Source organism: Volvox carteri (genome assembly GCF_000143455.1).
Source record: "Volvox carteri f. nagariensis unplaced genomic scaffold VOLCAscaffold_50, whole genome shotgun sequence".
Lineage (NCBI taxonomy): Eukaryota > Viridiplantae > Chlorophyta > Chlorophyceae > Chlamydomonadales > Volvocaceae > Volvox > Volvox carteri.
The window spans coordinates 710091-730172 of NW_003307593.1; the positions used below are offsets into that span (position 1 = coordinate 710091).

The window sequence follows — 20082 nt, forward strand, 5'->3', positions numbered from 1 at the left end:
CAGGTAACGGGGCTGTTACTCAGTCGCATCATGGAAGCGGTTTCATCGCTTGAAAGATTGGGTGGAACTGTAACTTAATCATGAATACAATAAATTTCTTGAATTAGACAAAAGGCTGCACATGGCCAAATGCAGAAAATAGACAAATGACGAATGGTATGGAACCAGGAACTGTTAGTCAACATAACCTGTGCGTGCGCTGTGAATGTACCTATCCGTTATTCGTGTTCGGCAGCTTGAATGGTTGGCAGAGAAATGATCGTCGTACGTTTTTGCTTTTTTCTCTGGTGCGCCGTTCTTTCCCACAGCTGGTTGACATCCCGTGAAATTTTCACTTAAAAAGAGGGAAATTGATAAAACCTATCTCCAAGGGCAGCCGAACTGCTCAGGTCCGAACAAAACTATGATGTATAAAGACCATCCTGGCTACGAGAAGCATCGGACTGGGACTTCACAGGATTCGGATGTGCATCGGTTCGTATTGGGGCAGCACTGAATACACATAATTCGGACGTAGAGCCGCGCGCCCGCCCCTGCGCTGTGTTTCGACTTGGTCAGGGCCCCCGGTGCTCGTCCTTTCTCGGGGCGAGCCACCCACTGTGTGACACCCGATCAACATAATGCCTATGGCTGCTGCTAGCCATGCCAAGGACATATCTGCCACCAACTCATGGCCCCGGTGACAGCCCCGGTGACAATTCGGTCGTGCACGGTCCTGAGCTTACGTGTACGCCCTGGGCTGTGTACCAGATGGGCCCTGCACCAGCTCATATACTGCGTTCACTGCGCGAAGACTAAGTTCCGACTTGAGCCTCGGAAGTACACCAACATGAAGCGTATATGAAAAGCTACCAGAAACGACAAACTGGCAACAGAACGCCGAAAGGCTTGTAACCGACGTACAGGAAGCGATATTACCAAAAGGGCCAGGTCAACAAACCAAGTCGGTCACTAGCCGTACGTACAGGCACAGCGGACAGGCCATCCGAACCCTGGGGCACATAGTGCCTTACGTCCCATACCCATATCGGGCCACCAAAATTATTAGTAGCACTAACCTGACATACCGCCAATAAAAAGGTCGGTCTACGTCTCGTATCGAGCCACCAATAACCTAGCAGGATTCCGAGACACCGCCCCAAAGAAGGTGAAAACAGCATTGCAAAAAGCTGGCCAGTGCAATTTTCCAGGGGGTCCCTGGTGTTTGCCCCCCAGCACTCCACGTTCAGGAACAGTTCGTTAGCCTGATCTGGAAAATCAGACCCGCCTCATCAGGGATTGTTCAGGCCACCCGAAAGTCCAAAGCAAAATCCTGTAATTTTGAACGTTGGCACTGCAGTATCAGCCTCTTGCCAAGGCCCGGATGCGGGCGCGTCACATCGGCCGCTTGTCAGTGGTCTAACTGACTACCAAATTAGAAGTTTCAGTCCAATGCGTTGGTGCAAATGCACCTGTGATGATTAGTTGCTTATGGTTATGGTTATAACCGTGCGGGAGACATCGTGAGGCCCTATGTAGCTGCCTTGTGTTGCGGCCTACCGCCACACGCAGCAGGGGTGAATGGGACATGAGCGAGTAATATCAGTCCGATTCTGATGTGGTATGGCTCATCCTAGCTGGGTGGAAGTCTTTGGGCAGCGAGCACTGGAAGATCGTTTCATTATGAATTCCTGGATCAGTGGCTGTCATTGACTCGCTGGCGCGCGGGGGTCCACGCTCGACGGTTCAAGAGCATGATGCATTTCAGTTACTTTACAGATTAATTTTTGACGATCATTGCGTTTGCTTTATAAGTTATCACAATTGACAAGGCTGACGATCCACGAGCAAATCGGCATGTACTAAGGCCCAGCTAACATTCAAATACTTCGCAAGGTAAACCGCTGTTGGATATATGGTACTCATACGTTCATATGTTACCCTGAGGATTCGGTGGTCCACGGGTTGATGACCTTTCCTTTTTAATGCCCCAGACCCCGGGCCTTTTGTCGTTGGATGTGCAATGCTTTAGTAATTAAGCATCACCAAGGTTCCGCAACAGTACGCAAGGAGGTTGGAAGGGTTCCGCGACAGTGCATCATACCAGTTAACATCCGAGCTCATAGCAAAGGGTTGCAGATATTCTTTGTGTTAACGCTTAAACGAGATCATGGACTTACAGCAGCCGATTTCTGGGCAAGAGTTCGTCGACACTGTGGAGGACATGGTGCGTAGGACGACTCGGTGTAGTACTTCCTAAGCCTTCTGCATGGCGGTTAATGGACCTTGTGGCTGTTACAGGTCCTCCAGTACTGCGCGGAGGGCCTCGATGCCTTTCTTGGGTAGGTGTCAACAAGCACGGCAGACCCGAACAGCTGTAATCGAAGATTTGACCAGGCATGGCCGTTTTGTGCAGCTGCGTGGGCCCTGCTCTCACTTCAGCCGGTGCCAGCCTGGAAGACGAAGCTTTATTGGCCGAGGTATGGTCTTGGCGCCCTAGGTCGCATACCCTCTACGCGGCCTAAGGCGCATCGAGCATGGCAGCATGACGTCCCCGGCGCATCGTGGGTTTGCAGGAAGATAGCTCAATTGCTTTAGTAACCAAAACTTCCCTCATCTTTGGCAGGGTGCTCAGCGCCTATACGATAGCTTGACAGACAGAACTTCTTGCAGCCTGCAACTCTTTCAGCAGCTCTGCATCACGAGCGTGTTCCAGGTGCCGGCACAAGTGGGATCTATCCAACAGGTGAGCACAATCCACGGATGGATCTTGGATTTCATACGTACCTACCGCTGCAGCAGCGGTTCCCCCACGCTCGTAGGACGGGAGGGCTGTGTAATTCACCCCAGATCAAGCCAGGATTTGAATACTGGGCCATGAACTAGTTTACTTCCTCACATTCTGAGAAAAGGGTCACCTGTAAAAGGCCACTGCAGGTTCTAGCGTGCTTGCAAACCGTACAGGGTGAGAGGTGTTGTGCAACACGACACGTCCCAGGATGTGTGGCATGTGGGCGCCGCAGATGGATCCCGTGAGCTTGCCGGGTGGCGGTAACGACGGCTTTGCTGGCGACGACGAAACCGAGGAGCAGCTCATCTCAAGGGTGGCAAGCATGCGGCAGGAGATCCTGAAGGTATGGCGGAGAGGGGCAGTGTGAGCTTCACGGCTGGTGGACAGCTGGTGCATGCCTGGGGACACCGGGCGCATGCACCGGCACGCTGTATCATGTCACCACAAGTGGATAGAACTCTCTTCAAGCTCATCGGAGAATAGAGAAACTGCTGTCATCATGCGCCGCAATTAGTATGGAATTGAGCATGAACGATTGGCCCCCCTTCCTGGGGGGTGTCTCTGTGCCTGGGCGGGTCACTGGGCATTGGATGTTTCCAGTTCTCATCCAGATTTTCTCAACCGTGATAGGTTGACGGGCGCTGCACGAGCCTCCATCGGGAGCTTCAGCGGGTGGACAAGGCAACAGCCGCGTATGGTAAGTTTTACAAGGTGACGGGAATGAGAATCCTCCGTGTGGGATGAAGAAAAAACTGTTATCAGCGGCTTGGGGTTCGGTAGCCGGAGTATTCCTAAGTACTCACGTACTGACGAGTGTGGCAAATTATGCGTACGCTGTGTTTCCAGGCAATATCGTTGAATACCAAGTCGCCGCCTTAACAGCAACAAACAATAAGGATGCGATTTTGGCTATTACCAGGGCTGCCGTGCAGTTGCAGGACGTAATGGACAAATCTTCATCTTATCTACGTACAAGTGGCCGGCAAGGTAAGAAAGAGTGGGGTGATTAGGTGTTTATGTCCGAAATAAGTGCAGCATTACCACCATTCGCCTATGTCAACAGCTCACGATGGGGCGGTCAAACTGGAGTGTCTGGAAGTACGTGGTATGACCCATTTCATTACAGTATTGCCCGTATGTTGTGCTGCTGTTTTGCAGATGTTGTGCATCAAGTCAGTCTACTGGACAGCAACTATCGGACCTCAGCAAGCGTAACAGCGTTTGCCGAGGTGGTATAGTGGATAGTAGAGCGAGATCAGCGAATTTCGAAAATTCCACGTTTATATACGGCAGTACATTGGCCTGTAAACCTACATTGATAATGCCGGATCGTGTGTCATTGTCTATTACTGCTACCAACTACATAGTAAGAATGTAATGGATGCATCGCAGGAATGCATGCCATGAATCCGATAGTATGAAATAAACCGATACACATTATGAGAATTAACGGTTGCCCCTGTGATAAAAAACAGAATAACCTTCCAAACATATCCGACCGCAATGTGCCTCACGCAGTTATGCAATATGTGCAAACTACAATTATGCCAGCCTACTGCCCTAAGCTCCTGTATATCATCTTGTATATCACGCCGACAGCCTGTTCTTACACTTACGACTGCCAGTAAGCCACAAACAACGCTGCAAGCACAGCCAGCATAGCATGGAAAAGGCCAAACGAGTTACTGTCGGCGCTGCCTCTAGCGTCTGCACCTTGTAAATATTCAACAAACTTCGCCATATTTACATAGCGGCCAAAGCAGGAGTTGTCAATCCAGACGAAACCGTCCTCGCTCTCAGCCGTGTTCGCGCGCTGCGGATCAGGGACAGCGCACCGACAAGGTTATCGATAGGGGGCGAACCAAACATCCTCCGGCCATTCCCATGATTTACCTGAGCAATATACAAAAGCTCACATCCGGAAAGGAAAGTACTCCAGTCATTAATACGCGCCTGCATGAAGTTGCGGCGTAAAATCCCAGCACTAATTCGACACACGCGGAACACACTCCTGATGACTAACCGGGTCCGTCGTGTTGCCATTCCAGCCGCTCATGCATGTCCAAACCAAGGAGTATTTCGATGTATCAGGACACTGCGACTTATCGTACGTTGACAGGGCCGCCTTGACGGCGGACTTGCAGGTCTCGTTGTTAGCGAAGTACCTAGACTCAATTATCCTTGAATATGAGGTTGGGCACTGAGTATTTCGGTTCGCCATGTAGCTCCATGAGTTCTGGTTCGCTTGCTGTGCCGACGCTACGCCGACGACGGCGGCAAGCAAAGCGATAAGCAGACCTAGCTTCATCGATCCTACAAATTTTGCATCTAATCTACGGGGAGTATAGAGTCATGTCAAAACTGAGAACAGATAGCTTTATCGCCTGGATACAACATGACACACGCCAGTTTCGGAGCAAGCAATAATAAATTTCAAACAAAGACAGTTGCAAATGGAGCAGTATCCCATCGAAAAATACGTTAGCTAGCAATGCATTCAATTGGAAATGGTACCTGCAAGTGCCAATATCGGCTGTAGGTGCATCACGGACAGAACAGTTACCGCCAGCTGAACCCTTACCGTAATACTACCCAATTACGAGTGTTAGTAAACCTTTTTCAAGCTGCATCGAGACGCATCGAGTTGCATCGAAAACACTTATGACGAATTTACGCAAGCAGTGTAAGGTGCTGCGAACCGGAGCCCTAAAACAAAGATCCAGAGGAAGGCTATCTGAAAGTCCTTGTGGTACTTCGACCATTCGACTTGCTTTCCTTGAATTGCTAGTCGGGGCTTGAGCTTGCCACCGGCTGCCTTGACCCGGTCTGATAGAGTCTCCCTGATTCTCCTAGTTCTCGAAATGCGTATGGCGTGAACTCAAGTCCAGTCACATTCGGACCGAAATTTGTTCGGAATGACCCTGATTTTAGCCTCACGGAAGCGCGTTTTACAAGCGTCTAATGTGCTATCTGACGTGCTCTGTGCGTTTGAATTATCAATTGGAATGTGTTAGACTGATTAAGTGCATAGACAGGGAAGAGGGGAAGAGGTTGGCGCATGTGCCGGAAGCTGGATGCCTTTGGCCATCAGCGCACCTTATTAGGAAATTAGAGCCATTCAACGTGCATTCCAGTTTTTCATACTCTGCTCTCATATTCCATCAGATTTCCGGGCGAAACATAGCTGGTTGTGCTATACCAGGACCGATGGCGACCACAGAAGTCGGCCATCTCCTATACCCGACCCCCCACGTGTGCTGGGGGATTAAGCTAGCCAGGAACCATATTTCATGGCCCCAAAAGCATTTGGCCCCTTATGCGAGTTCCATTTTAGGCCCTAGTGCGAGTAAGGTGGTGTGGACTAGGCGTCTAGGTGCGAGAAGAGTACGTGCACAGCATAAATTCTTGTACCGCAAGACCAGCTTACAACTGCTGCACCTGGCAGGGATAGGAGCCAGGTATAGCATGGTGCCGCACACAGGGCGTGCTGTACGGCGGGTGCCCCTGGAGCCCCTAGGTAGCGCACATGCCTTGCAGGTTTTTGGAAAACTCCAGTACAGAGTTGAGGAACGAGAGCTGAAAAAGTGCCACAGGGTAATGAAGCGTGCTGGACCCGCGCCCGAACTCCAAAGAATGTCCGTCAGGGAGTGAGCGCCCTTCCCATCTACGGCGGACAGCAAAAAAGCATCGCCAAACCCCAAAGCATCCCCCCTAGCTACCCTGTCCCTAGCCCTCCCCACTCAACCTGAATACGACAGCACGCTCAAGCAATTCCAACGACGCCTACTACCCAATGCCCCCTCTTGGCGGAGGCGATTAGGACGGTCAGCCAAATGGCCAACTCCCGAACGGCTCCTGCGACCTGCTGCTCGCCGCCATTCCGTCATTTCCGGCAAAACGGGGAGGTTACACTCGAAGCCGCCTTCAAAAAGCCTGTCAATGCACCATCATGCTGTCATACGAACCCTTGCATCGAGAGGTGATGCACCAATGTGTAGCTCGGCGACAAGATCAGCGACAAGGGTACAGCAGGCTTCAAGGGGAGTGGCTCCTCAGGGTTTCCGGAGAGGGGCCCCGGCCGACCTTTTGCGAACCACTTGCGACTTCAGAAAGCTGGCAGCATATAGTATGGGCAGCCAGCCGGGTGAGATGGCTGCCGGGCTAGTTTATAAGATGGTTGGTAAAAAAAGTCTAATATTATTATCTCAGGCAGTTGTCGTGGGAACATCGCATTCCTGGGATGGGTCGCCGCTGCGGGCGTATGATGCTAAGGATAGATGACATCACATTTCAAACCCAATTCACAAAAATGTATCGTACTGTGATGTGAAAACATTTTATACAGATTCCTTTGCTTTGGCTCTTTGCCCCGAGCTTGTACAGCACCCTCAGTCCGCATCAAAGTCAAATTCGGTTAAAGGCAGTAGTTATTAACGTTTCTGTTAATACAATCATAAATACATTTGCGCGCAGCCTATCGCGTTGCCTTAATTTTAGGTAACTGAGGTTGTATAGCCTCCGTTGGACATATCTGACGAAGAACAGTATGTGGCTATCGGCCACTCAGCGCTGCACAGGATATCCACGTCGATGCTTAGCACTAGATCATCATCATAATCATCATGACATTCTACCAGGCAGCGCCGGGCGCCCGTCGGTTCGCTTTGCCAATCGGAAGCCCTTTCATCCGGCTTTCCAACGGGCCACATCGCCGATCTTCGCAACCACTGCCGCTGCTGTGGACGGTATCGCTAAGGAAAAGGACGAGGAGGGTCTTGCGGTAGTGGCGGTGGATCCGCAGCTCGCCAATTATGCGGACCACTTTCGATACAGGTGAACCCCACTCAGGGGCCGGTCACCCGGGCAGTTCGGTTATACATACATACACACACAAACACAAACACGGTCACCAGCTATACACACCCAACTGAGAGGGTGCTGGGAGTCTTCAATTTATTTTCCTTCAGTTCTGAACTCCATCCAACTCCGAACACACTTACACCAGGGTTCGTCCCCGTGCGCACACACGCCCGTGTGTGTTTATATGGTGCCGCCGCTGTTGCTAGATGGGCCCAATACCGGAACACCCTGGAGCGCATAGAAGCGGCCGAAGGTTCCCTGGAGCAGTTTGCTCGGGGGTATGAGTACTTTGGCTTCCACAGGGAACAGCCCCAGGAGGGTGGGGGGGCGGGGGCGGGGGCGGGGGGTGCATTGATGTACAGGGAGTGGGCCCCGGCGGCCCAGGCGGCGGCGCTGGTGGGGGACTTCAGCTCCTGGCAGCCCGTGTGGATGACCCGGGACCAGTGGGGTGTGTGGAGTGTACGATTGCCGGACGGTAGGTGGCTGGCTTGGCGGGGGGGAGGGGTGTTGCGTGGGCGGGGCGGGGAAAATGTGGAGGGGTTGGAATGGGGGTGTGGGGGGGAAAGCCGGGTGGGGTACGACATGCCCACACGTACGTAGGTCTCGCGGGTCGCAGACTGTCGCCCATCCTCAACCCCGTAACTGCCCCCTTCCGCTCCAGTGTGGATTGGATTATCGTTCATGTTGCACGCATACATACATACATACAACCACACACAGAGACACGATGTCCTGCGTTTCCTCGGAAAGTACAGGATCTCTATTTCCATCTGCCAAGCTAGGTCGTGTACGGCATTTTCCTGCAAACACGCGCTCCACACCCGCCCCCTCCCTTCCCCCCATTTGCCGTCCCTCAGTCGATGGGCGCCCCGCCATCCCCCACGGCTCCCGAGTCAAGGTGCGGCTGCAGCACCCGGGGGGTGGGTGGGTGGACCGCATACCCGCCTGGATTCGCTGGGCGGTGGCGGAGAAGCGAATGGGCGCTGGGTAAGGGGGGAGAGCTGTGGGCGAGTCGGCGTCTGTGTGTATGTGTGTATGTGTGTGTGCATGCACGTTCATTGCGTGTCTTCATCGAGGGAATGTACAGTGCAACCACGTGTAGGCTTCGTGGAACCGGGCGGTATGTATGTATGTACATATGTGAGGAAGTGAGGACTGCGATGTAGCTAATCTGAGCATGTATGTATGCATGTGTGGGACAGGGGAGTCATATCTTCACCCTGTGGCCGCTACCCGGCAGACCCTGCCTTCCCCGGTATTTCGGGGCACCCTCACCCATTCACCCTAGCCAACTTCTCAATGGGTCGGATCGCTCAGGTTCAGCACTCACCACCGGCATCCAACGAAACCTGCCGGATCAACGGCGGCTCATCTTCGTTCATGGTCAACTTTATCCTAGGTCACCACCCGTCCATCGACTAGGGGTACTTTTACCTGCCACCATCGGAAGGATTTTCGACCCTGACAGGTCTCGATCCCGGAACCTCCGGGGGCATCTGTGTGTGCGTTACCAGTAGTGCCTGACCTATATATGTGTGTATACAGGCAGGCGGCTGGCAGAAGTTAAGGCCTGACTTCTGCTCCCAGTCGATCCAGTCGACCCGGGTTCAAATCCGCCTGCCAGCTCCTCGGGTGTTTGAGGAGTGATGAAATGGGAGGTGGCCCCCCATCATATGGACGGTGTAGGACGTGATAATATCAACTTGCGAGCTGACCAGGAACTAAGTTGATGCGCCGTTGATCCGCTAGATTTGGTTGGATGCTGGTGGTGAGTTGCCGAACCCAACGAATACATTCTGAAGTCGGATGGGGTGACGGATTAGGGTGCCCCTCTAGCAGGGGAGAGCAGGGACTGCCCCGGGAAAGGGGGCCGCTGGCGAAGTTAACCACCCTGTAACAACATACATGTATGTATGCATGTATATTTACATGTATGTATATATGCATGTATGCATGTATCTGTACCTGTTGCGAGACAGGAATGCTTTCCGTGATTGATTGAAGCTCTCGCTTAAAGGCGGGTGGTGAAGCCCGCCCAAAGGTCCATTTCAGTCCGGTTGCCGGGGAGCTCTCTTTCCCCTAACTCCGTCACAGCCCCGAACCACGTGAAGAATGCCACACCAATACGCACGCGCGTAATTGTTGGCCGTTATGTCGTAATTGGTTGCCTCCGGCGCCCCAACAACTAACCTTGACTGTACCGCCCTATGTGGGAACTAGCCGCCGCCGCCGCTTCAAATCATCTGCATATGTGTGTGTCTCTATGTGTACGATTGCATTAGGTACGATGGAATGTATTGGTCTCCCCCTGCCGGTGAGCGTTACGAGTTCCGCCACCCCCGGCCCCCCCGGCCCCCCGCACTGCGAATTTATGAGGCCCACGTGGGCATGAGCAGCGAGGAGCCCAAAGTGGCGTCATACACCGAGTTTAAGGACACGGTACGTGTTTTCTGCCGTACACGTGCATATACACCCGTCATGCGACAGATGGAGACATACACACATACATACACACACAAGCTCTCATGGCTCGGGTGAATCGGGTGCACATAGTCCCCTGCAGCGCTGCTGACGGCTGGCAAGTACGGCCGGGTTTGGGGGACGGGAAACGGAGGCCCCGGTGCTATGGAGGTACCAAGTGTCGTATTGAGGGGCCGTGTGTGTGTGTGTGTCTCAGAAGGAATGGAAAGAATGGCGCACAAGTGTCTGGTGGATTTCTCTCTCACACCCAAACTCGAGGGTCGCGTGGGGGTTCCCCCTGTTGACCGCACATCTGACATTTTTGACCTCCACAACGGGGGTTTAATCGTATGTATGTATGTATGTATGTATGTATGTATGTATGTATGTATGTATGTATGTATGTATGTATGTATGTATGTATGTATGTATGTATGTACGTATGTATGTATGTATGTATGTATGTATGTATGTATGTATGTATGTATGTATGTATGTATGTATGTATGTATGTATGTATGTATGTATGTATATCCTATTCTAGCTCAAGTCCATCCGAATCTCGAGTCTTCTTTGATCTGTAGCCCCATTGGGAATGCGGCTCTGGATCCTACTTTGTATTGCCGTATACAGGTCCTGCCCCGAATCCAGGCTCTGGGCTATAACGCGATCCAGCTGATGGCCGTACAAGAGCACGCGTACTACGGGTCATTTGGATATCATGGTATGTATGTACGTCACACAAGTAGGGATGTCTTTAGGGCGAAGGGGCGGATGCTCGTCCCGGCTCGCGTTGCGTTGGGTCTCCCTTCCCGGGTGTCGGGGCAGACAACCACCCACTACCCACCCATTCCCTCTCTTTTGATGTGTCGTCGTTTCCCAGTGTACGTGTACGTGTACGTGGTTACCGGTCATCTGGTGCTTGCCTTTCTAAGCCCTATCGGTATCCGTACTAGTCCGTACTTCACACGCACAACAGCCTTGTTTGGCCGGTTCAACGCAACCGCATCCCAAGCCGTGTCCTCCCCCGCTGCACCCACACAGTGACAAACCCCTTCGCGGTCAGCAGCCGCAGCGGCACCCCCGAGGAACTCAAGGTACGACACCGTGCAATCGTACGGATCAATGTCGGACGGGCGTACTGAACGGAATGCCGTACTTTATCCCGTCTCAACTAACCGTGCAGGAGACGGAGCGACTCTGAAAACCCAAACTAACGAAAAAACACCTTTGCGTGGGGACGCTTTACTTCAACCCCCAACTCACCCCGAAAACCCCTCACCCCCCTCACCCCCCCACCCCGCAGGCCCTGATAGACGAGGCTCACCGGCGCGGCCTCCTGGTACTGCTCGACGTGGTCCACTCCCACATCTCCAAGAACCAGGAGGACGGCCTCGCCGGGTTCGACCTGGGGCAGAAGGAGGAGGACAACTACTTCAAACAGGTAGGGGGATAGATAGATAGATACAGATGGATAGATAGATGGATAGATAGACATGGTCTGGCCTGGTCCGGGAAAGGACATCTTCGTGTACGGGGAAGTACGGCATGGCGCGAGGTGAGGTACGGTGTGTGGGCCGGGTTGGGAGCCCTCCGGGGGTAGACAAGGTGACCTAGCTGAGACACGTACACACATACATACAGACACACACATACACGCACGGAGCGATAGAGTTGAGCACTTCTCTGCTTTCCAGTGGGGGGAGTGCTCTGAGGAGGGCGGGGAGGTGAGGTGCTCTGATTATCGCGGGTGAATGCTACACGGGGGGGGGGGAGGGGCAGGGGGTTGAACCCCCTCCACCACCACCCGCTCCGCCGGACACCACTTTCACTACCAGCATCACCAGCATCACCAGCATCACTGGCATCCTCTCCAAGCTTTCCCCGGCTCCTTTTGGTGCCCCGTTCATGCATGTGGTGTCAGGGGGAGGCTGGCTACCACAAGCTATGGGATAGCCGCTGCCTAAACTACGCCAACTTTGAGGTGGGGGAGTTGGGACGGAGAGCTACATGTATGTATGTATGCGTGCAACATGAACGATAATCCAATCCACACTGGAGCGGAAGGGGGCAGTTACGGGGTTGAGGATGGGAGACAGTCTGCGACCCGCGCGACCTACGTACGTGTGGGCATGTCGTACATGTCGTACGTGTCCAGAGGGTCCAAAGCTTTCCCGGAAGGAAAGGGACCTCGGGGTTTGGGGGTATGCCGGGGGCTTACTGCGACCATGAAAGGAACAGGGGTGGGTTGGCGACGTACCGTCACATCTCCTTTCTCCCCCCCGGGGCCCCGATGGTTCGGGGATCTGGGCTGCTTGCCTCTGAATCAACAACAGCATCAAACAAGGCAATGACATCTTAACCCACACCCCCTTGAAATAAAGGCCCCCAATACCCGACCCGAGTGCTGCTTCTGTGACCTTCTTCCTCCCTCCCTCCCTCCCTCCCTCCCTCCCTCCCTCCTCTTCCCTTTCCCCCCCGGGGTGGCCGTACAGACCCTCCGTTACCTGCTCTCCAACCTGAGCTGGTGGATTGAGGAGTACCACTTCGACGGGTTCAGGTGGGCGGGTGGGGGCCGCCCAGGTGGGGGCCAGGGGCACGTGGTAGCCCCAAGAAGGGTCTCATGGTCAGCAATGCAGCTTGCGCTCGTGCACGTGCCTATTTTGTGCACTTGCAGCAGGCGCTGATGTTCCCTTTCGCCTGCCCCAGTGCTTGCCTGTTCAGGCTGGGCCGAACACCCACCCCTCCCTCCTCCCTCCCTCGCCCCTCTCTCGCCCCTCCCTCCTCCCTCCCTCCTCCCTCCCTCCTCCCTCTCTCGCCCCTCCCTCCTCCCTCCCTCCTCCCTCCCTCGTCCCTCTCTCGCCCCTCCCTCCTCCCTCCCTCCTCCCTCCCTCGTCCCTCTCTCGCCCCTCCCTCCTCCCTCCCTCCTCCCTCCCTCCTCCCTCCCGGACCCACTCACCCATGTCAGGCTACCGCCCAGCTGTCCCACCCACCACCCACACCGCTTAACACTGCATTAATTCCTCTGGAAGGCACGCATATGTCCAGATCAGGTAACATTCCGTCCTTTGCTGACTGGCATCCCCGTGCTCTGCTCCGCTTCGCTCCCCGTCAGGTTCGATGGGGTGACCTCCATGCTGTATCACCACCACGGCATCTACACCTCCTTCTCCGGGTCCTATCACGACTACCTGGGCCCCGGCACCAATGTGGAGGCGGTGGTGTACCTGATGCTGGCCAACCAGCTGGTGCACCAGCTTCTGCCGCAGGTAGCGGCGGCAGCGGAGGGAGGGGAGCCGTCGGGTGACTAGAGGGGGGTGACCTACGGGGTCACGGACCCGTGAGTCGTTGTGAAGATCAGATCGCGATGGATGGGACCACCTGAGATGAGCGAATATTGTTCAAAATCCTATATCAAGAAGAATCTGCGTATTCGTTAATTCGAGAGAATATTTACCGTTATCCGTTAACCTCCTACTTAATAAGTATTCCCTTTTTCCAATCCTTGGCGCTATCCAAGCTGGTCCTTGCATCCGCACTTCACAATCATCTGCCGTCACATGATTCTCCCCACCCCACCCCCACTCCACACCACCCGACCCCTTGTGCTTCTCCCTCCCCTTCCCTCCCCTTCCCTCCCCTTCCCTCCCCTTCCCTCCCCTTCCCTCCCCTTCCCTCCCCTTCCCTCCCCTTCCCTCCCCTTCCCTCCCCTTCCCTCCCCTTCCCTCCCCTTCCCTCCCCTTCCCTCCCCTTCCCTCCCCTTCCCTCCCCTTCCCTCCCCTTCCCTCCCCTTCCCTCCCCTTCCCTCCCCGGCCTCGCAGGCAGTCACCGTCGCGGAGGACGTGTCGGGTATGCCAGCCCTGTGCCGCCCCGTGGCTGAGGGAGGTGTGGGCTTCGACGCGCGACTGAACATGTCCATTCCCGACAAATGGATACAGCTGCTCAAACACACACGGGACGAGGACTGGCGCATGCACGACATAGTGAGTTGGTGTGTCGTACGGTGCTGTACGGCCCGCACGGGCGGGCGCCGGGCAGAGAGGGGCCGGCGACACGGAGACAAGGGTCTTAGTCCGCACATGGTTTGAGGTTTTGAGGTTTTGAGGAAATTCCTTACTATGTTCCTTCTCTTCCTCCTCCCCATGCCGCCGTGCGGCTCCTCCCTACCCCGACCACCTCCTCCTCCTCCTCCTCCTCGTCCTCCCACCCTGGTCTGTCCCTGGGTGTACTCCTTCCCATCACCGCCCGCCGCCACCACACGCTCATCCGTTGGCTCTTGTGTTTTTGCCCACCTCCTCCTCGGCCCCCTCCCCCTTATCCCCTAGGTCACGGCTCTGTGTAACAGGCGTTACACCGAGAGCAGCATCGGATACGCGGAGAGCCATGACCAAGTGGGCTGGGGCTGCGGTCGGGGGGCTGGGTGTGGGTGTGGGTGTGGCTGTGGGTGCGGGTGTGGAGAGTGATTTTGACATTCCAATTGGTCTGGGAAGCCTGTTGAGCAGAGGAGTGCAGCGAGGGGGTTGTTGGCGTACCTGTACCTGTACCTGTACCTACCTACCTACCTACCTACCTACCTAATTACAGCGTTGATGACTCACCTGTACCTAACTACCTAACTGTCTAACTACATCGCGGTTTACAACCAACTTCAGGCGCTGGTGGGCGACCAGACGGTGGCATTCCGGTTGATGGGTGCGGAGATGTACGGCGGTATGAGCGCCCTCACGGAGCCGAGTGAGGTGGTGGCCAGGGGGGTGGCGCTGCACAAGGTGGGAATGAATTCCTGGGGGTATACCTTTTCATGAAGTATCGTAGCTGTACGTATAAAGTCTCCGCGTTCACTTCCTGCGTACAAACCCACCCCTTCCCTTCCAATGACCCCCCCAACCCCCCAACCCCCCAATCCCGCCGCTCAGATGATACGGCTCGTCACACTGGCGCTGGGGGGCGAGGGCTGGCTCAACTTCATGGGTGGGTGGGTGGGTGGGTGTTTCATGCAGTGGTGGGTGGATGCCCTCTGACCCCCCCGGAACGAATGGAGAAAAGTGGGGGAGTTGGGTTGGGGGTCCCAGGGGCTCGGAGGGTCCGGGTGGACGTTGTCGCTGACTGTCCCGTTGTAAATACCACACGTATGTACGTATGTACGTACCTGGATCCAGGGAAATATCGGACCGCCTTTTCCGTAGGTACGGTGGGGGCGCCCCGAGGGCCGAGGGGGGCTCCGGAAGGGAAAGCAACGGCAGCGGCAGCGGCAGGAAGGAGCGGCTGCATTGGGCACATAACAGAATCGTTGTCGTCTAAAGCCTAAAAGTCGTTTTCGCGGCACCCTCGAATGCGTGCTACCTAAGCCGGCTGGACTGACTGCCGGAATTCCCGTTTTGGCTGTGTGTCCCGACCAGGCAATGAGTTCGGTCACCCCGAGTGGATCGACTTCCCCCGCGACGGCAACGGCTGGAGCCACCACTACTGCCGCCGGCAGTGGTCGCTGGCGGACACGTCCCACCTGCGGTACAAGTTCTTGCAGGTACGAGACCCCAGCATGCTGATTTGGTGTGTGCGTATGTGTGGTGCGTTCAAGCCTAGTAGCTCACAAACCCCTCCCGCCCCTCAACCCGCAGAATGCAGAAGGGCCGAACCTTACTGCCGAACATCATTTGCATCTTACATTATAGCGCTACTCTCCCGCCACATACACACATAGATACACAAACACACTTGCACTCGTCCCACACGTTGCGGGACAACGGAGTTCGCTTCGGTACCGTTATCCGTGCACCATTTCGGCATTTGTAGATCGACGTTTCAACCAGGTCATTAAAATACACAGTTCTTTTGCATTCAGCAAATGGTTGCCAACCCATTTCTGCACACGCAACACAACAGTTCATTGAATCACACACAGCCCCAAGCGCATACCCGTACCTCTCTGCCCCCCGACAAGGCCTGGGATGCCGCCATGATGCGACTGGACGAGCATTACGGCATCCTGTCATCCCGCCACCAATGGGTGACGCACATGGACGAGCGGCAACAGGCAAGGCGGGTGGAAGGGCCGTACGTTGCCAAACTCTAGGTTGCCGTATTTTCGGACGTCGTACGTCGGGAAAAGGGGAGCAGGCGATGGACCGCTTCGGGAGGGGGGGAGGGTGTTGCGACAGGGTGCTAGGGGAGCTGCAGACATGTGAAACGCCTGTGGTTGGGGTCCCCGGGGCCCCCGGTCGGTCACCCGTACCAAGGGGGGAAAAAGTCCGAGCGGGCCCAGCCCCCAGTATTTAATACCGCACTCCAAAAACGACCCCCCTCCCCCCATCTGCAGTATCCGTCTATTCCTGGTATACTCTCCGTCTATCTCTGGTAGCAGCTTCACTCGTCTGAGGTTCGTCTTCCCCTCCGTCCCTCTCTCTTCCCCCACGCACACTCAACACTCACCCAGCTGCACCTCCCACCGCCCGCGTCCACCGGCCCGCTGATTGAGTGCAGGTCCTGGTGTTCGAGAGGGGCCCCCTGGTGTTCGTGTTCAACTGGAGCCCCTTCTCCAGCTTTGAGGGCTACCGAGTGGCAGTGCCGTGCCCGGGGAAGTGGCGGGTGGCACTGGACTCGGATGCGTGGGACTTCGGAGGAGAGGGCAGGGTGAGGACGTACCGTGCAGTTCCGTGCAGTGCAGTGGTGGGCTGCGATAGGAGGAGGGGGAAGCTGGAATTGGAATGGTGTGGGGAAGAAAGCGTCGTGCGCGCCAGGGTTTTAGGGTTTTAGGGGCGTTGGGTCCTGAATCGAGTCACGTTGTCGGCATCGATGACGGCTTTCCCGACTAGCCCGTCTCAACAACGAATGGTCTTTTCGCCCTCCCCAGCCTCCACTTGCCTCAGTGAGCGCCCTTGCCTGTCTGTCTGTCTGTCTGCGGCCCTCCCCATTGTTGTGGTGGCACCCAGGTGGGTCATGATATGGACCACTTTTCAGATCCGGAGCCCGCGGGAACCAGCCGGGACCGCCAGCACTCCATTCGGGTGAGTGGAGGGTGGGGAGAGGGGAGGGGGTATTTGCGTGAAGGGTAGCGAAGTGTGTGAAGAGGGTAAAGTGTCTATTGCGAAACCTTGACCTTCCAGCATGTGGATGCGATCTGTTGAATTTGTCGCACCGTATTCCGACTTCCGTTCCATCCGCAGAATCATCATACCGGTCAGGTTGCGAATGCAATTGAACCTGCTCGCCCTGATCCCCCCTACTGCTCCGCCTTTGCCGGCCATTCCGTCAGGTCCTGGCACCCTCCCGTACTGCCGTGGTGTACTACAACGCCGACACGCACACTCACTGGCAGCAGCCGCAGCAGCAGGAGGATAGACAGGAGGAGGGCGAAGAAGGGCAGGGTGGTAACAGCGGCCAGCGGTTGCTACTCGGTCTGACCCCTCCGGCCACTCAGACCGCAGGGGGCCTCAGTCTGGGCAGTGGTGACGAGCAATCAGGGCTCCTGTGACATCCCCCGCCTTAGGTTCACTACCGCGTACTGTGTTTCCCCTTCTCCCTCCCGGTCCTCCCACCGCTCTATGGGCGGTTCAGCATCGCTCGTAGTGGGGGGAACAGTCGCCGGGCGTGGTGGTGGCAGTGGCAATGGTTCTGTTGGTTAGATATTGATGCCTGCGGAAGGGGCGTGGATAGATGCTGAAGCTGGTCTGTCTGATGTTATTAGCCTTTTAGAAAGTGGGGTTGTGGGGTGGAGTAGGGTAGGGAACTCGCGTACCGTAGATTTGCCTATCGTGCCGGTGGCCGCAAAAAGCTGGCGTGCAGATAAGTGCTCTGGAGAACACTTTGGGGCGCATAGGTTGTCACCAGTCTTACCCTCGGAACAGTATGCCGCGCGTGAGGGGCCTTGATGCATCATCTCGGCAAGGTGCACACAGTAGTAAAACCGTTACCGTTGGCAAGGACAGCCACGGCTGGCGAAACCGTCCAGAAGAAACGGGATTAGGCTATTGTGCAGCTAGCCCGCATTAGCAGTGTAAACCGGATTCCAGGGGGCCCATGATGGGCCCATCCCAAGTGCGCGCAACGGGAGGTTCCACGCTGGCGGTCAAACATTTCCAATGCTGGTGTATTCAATTTGGTGTTTGGAGATTCAGATTTTCCAAAATATACCGTCCTTTACAATTATCCTACACAAATGTACCCACCCCCTTCTGGCATGCTAAAATAGCAAGATCTACAAGATACACCAAAGGCTTGTTCGCTATCTCCGCGCAAACGCAACGACGCATACCTTTGCAACCAAGCCCTGCACTTACACATCACCACAAATACTTGCGTGCTTGGCAAGGTAACAGCCGTGACATCTTACGAGCTATCGACTTCTGAGCGCTATTACGTCTTAGCGCTAAGCCAAGGAATAACGACACCAATTTAAAAGGCGAACACCAGGCCAGTGGGTTGAAACATGTCTGCACGTCACGGCAGCATCTGCCACAATCACCGCAAGCTATAGCCAATACCTCCAAAGCCACTGTGCGGCCGCTCCCGACACCGTTCATGCCGGCTGGCCAACTCTGTCTGCGAGCAGCGCGGTACGACGTGGTACATAACGCACCGAACAACGCTCACAGTAACGAAACACGTCGACGAGTTGGATTACTGGGGCCGAAGGAAACAAGTAAAAAGAAATAAATAGCAATAAAGATTGACTCCGCGATACCACCATGCCATTCCTACAACACGCGGATCCCGTAAGGGTTGTGTAAAGTCGCAGGATCAGAAGTGGCGCGTCTCGGGACAGGAATACACATTTCCATGCGCGCTCCTGCGTGATGCATGAGTCCCTGCCTCTTCCAGATCCTGACAAAATAGTAAAACATGTTAATTCAGTTTAGCTTCGCCGTGCAGTTGGCTGGGCGGATAATGCACAGTCCGTCCCAGTCCTAACGATGCCGATTGCTACCTAAAGAAGTCGTACACGCTACATCTCGGCTGCAGCAGTTGCGGTGACATTCATGCTTTAGGTAGCCTGTGAGTTTGCCCGTAATGGCAACCCCCCGGCCGCCAGGTAGCCAACCACTCAAATATGCGAGGTTGCAAAACACTAAGCGAAGACGACGAAACGGCGCAGAGGCCAACTAACTTAAGATATGTCTCCTCCGGAAACGAGTTCACGATCATTAAAGCAGCCGGATCCCAGGGTCAAAGGCGACCGTTGTGAACACGGCAGTCAACGCGGCTAATCTACGGCATCGATCTCCACTATCACTCATGATGAAATCCTAGCAACTCTGCATTTTATAGCTAAGAAAGCGGAAGAAATTAATTATTGAACCTGCACTCGCACACTTCATTTGCTTGAGCAAATCTGGCAAAAGGGCCGAGGCAGGCCAAAACTTTAAGGACATTATAACGCTCAGGAAGTAGAAGAATTTTCAGGAAGGAGTTCAAGTACACAAAGCTCTGCCCACATCCCCTCATTACCATGAGACATGTAAAGGTCAACCCAGTACGCCCCTTGACCTGACCACCACTAAAGCTGTAGCTGCAACCAGCCGACATCCCATGCTGTCCTCTAGTAACTCTTGACTTTGCACGACAGCCTCTAGTACATATTCGCCCCCTTAACGATGCACGCCCCGGTGGGAATCTATGCTGGCACCGACAGTGCCTACGCTCCGAGCCTGCTCCTGCCCATGTTGGCCTAATCGACTGAACAAACGGAAAACTAACAAAGGGAAAACCATCCATGCAACATGCGATTTCATAAAGTACCATACGAAGGCCGGATGCCTCCCCACGTCAAGTGGCGGATAGCACACACACGCCAAGTTCTTCGGGGTCAAGCCATGGCCCCGTATAACATTAATCCATTATTCAAACACGAAGATATCAGGAAAACAAGGCAAGAAAGAAAAAACGAAAAGAGAAAGCAAAGAAGGGTTGGGCAGCTCGCGCTGCTTCCTTGAAGGGAAAAAGCAAAACGACACGTTCAAAAGCAATGCTTCGCATAATCCCATCACCAAAGCATT

At 54.7% G+C, this 20082-nt stretch overlaps 3 protein-coding genes across 3 annotated transcripts; 2 read left to right on the plus strand and 1 right to left on the minus strand.

Annotated features, from left to right (window-relative positions):
* Positions 1–2149: 2149 nt before the first annotated feature.
* Positions 2150–3137, plus strand: VOLCADRAFT_96234 (uncharacterized protein; the record flags this gene model as incomplete). Its single annotated transcript, XM_002955251.1, has 3 exons — positions 2150–2206; positions 2606–2725; positions 3003–3137. 3 exons carry the CDS (start codon positions 2150–2152, stop codon positions 3135–3137), a joined length of 312 nt encoding a protein of 103 aa, XP_002955297.1.
* A 728-nt stretch (positions 3138–3865) lies between these two features.
* On the minus strand, positions 3866–5108 carry VOLCADRAFT_106762 (uncharacterized protein). The gene is made up of 4 exons (XM_002955313.1): positions 4794–5108; positions 4664–4723; positions 4484–4583; positions 3866–4411 (listed from the first exon to the last, which is right to left on the minus strand). Exons 1-4 carry the CDS (start codon positions 5076–5078, stop codon positions 4383–4385), a joined length of 474 nt encoding a protein of 157 aa, XP_002955359.1. The 5' UTR covers positions 5079–5108; the 3' UTR covers positions 3866–4382.
* Positions 5109–7316: 2208 nt separating this feature from the next.
* Positions 7317–18100, plus strand: glgb7 (1,4-alpha-glucan branching enzyme II; the record flags this gene model as incomplete). Its single annotated transcript, XM_002955252.1, has 19 exons — positions 7317–7603; positions 7837–8105; positions 8488–8617; positions 9913–10069; positions 10724–10814; positions 11135–11187; positions 11397–11534; positions 12015–12074; positions 12586–12650; positions 13206–13359; positions 13912–14073; positions 14416–14481; positions 14743–14859; positions 15007–15061; positions 15490–15614; positions 16032–16133; positions 16571–16720; positions 17020–17094; positions 17343–18100. 19 exons carry the CDS (start codon positions 7317–7319, stop codon positions 17559–17561), a joined length of 2475 nt encoding a protein of 824 aa, XP_002955298.1. The 3' UTR covers positions 17562–18100.
* Between the last annotated feature and the right edge of the window lie 1982 nt (positions 18101–20082).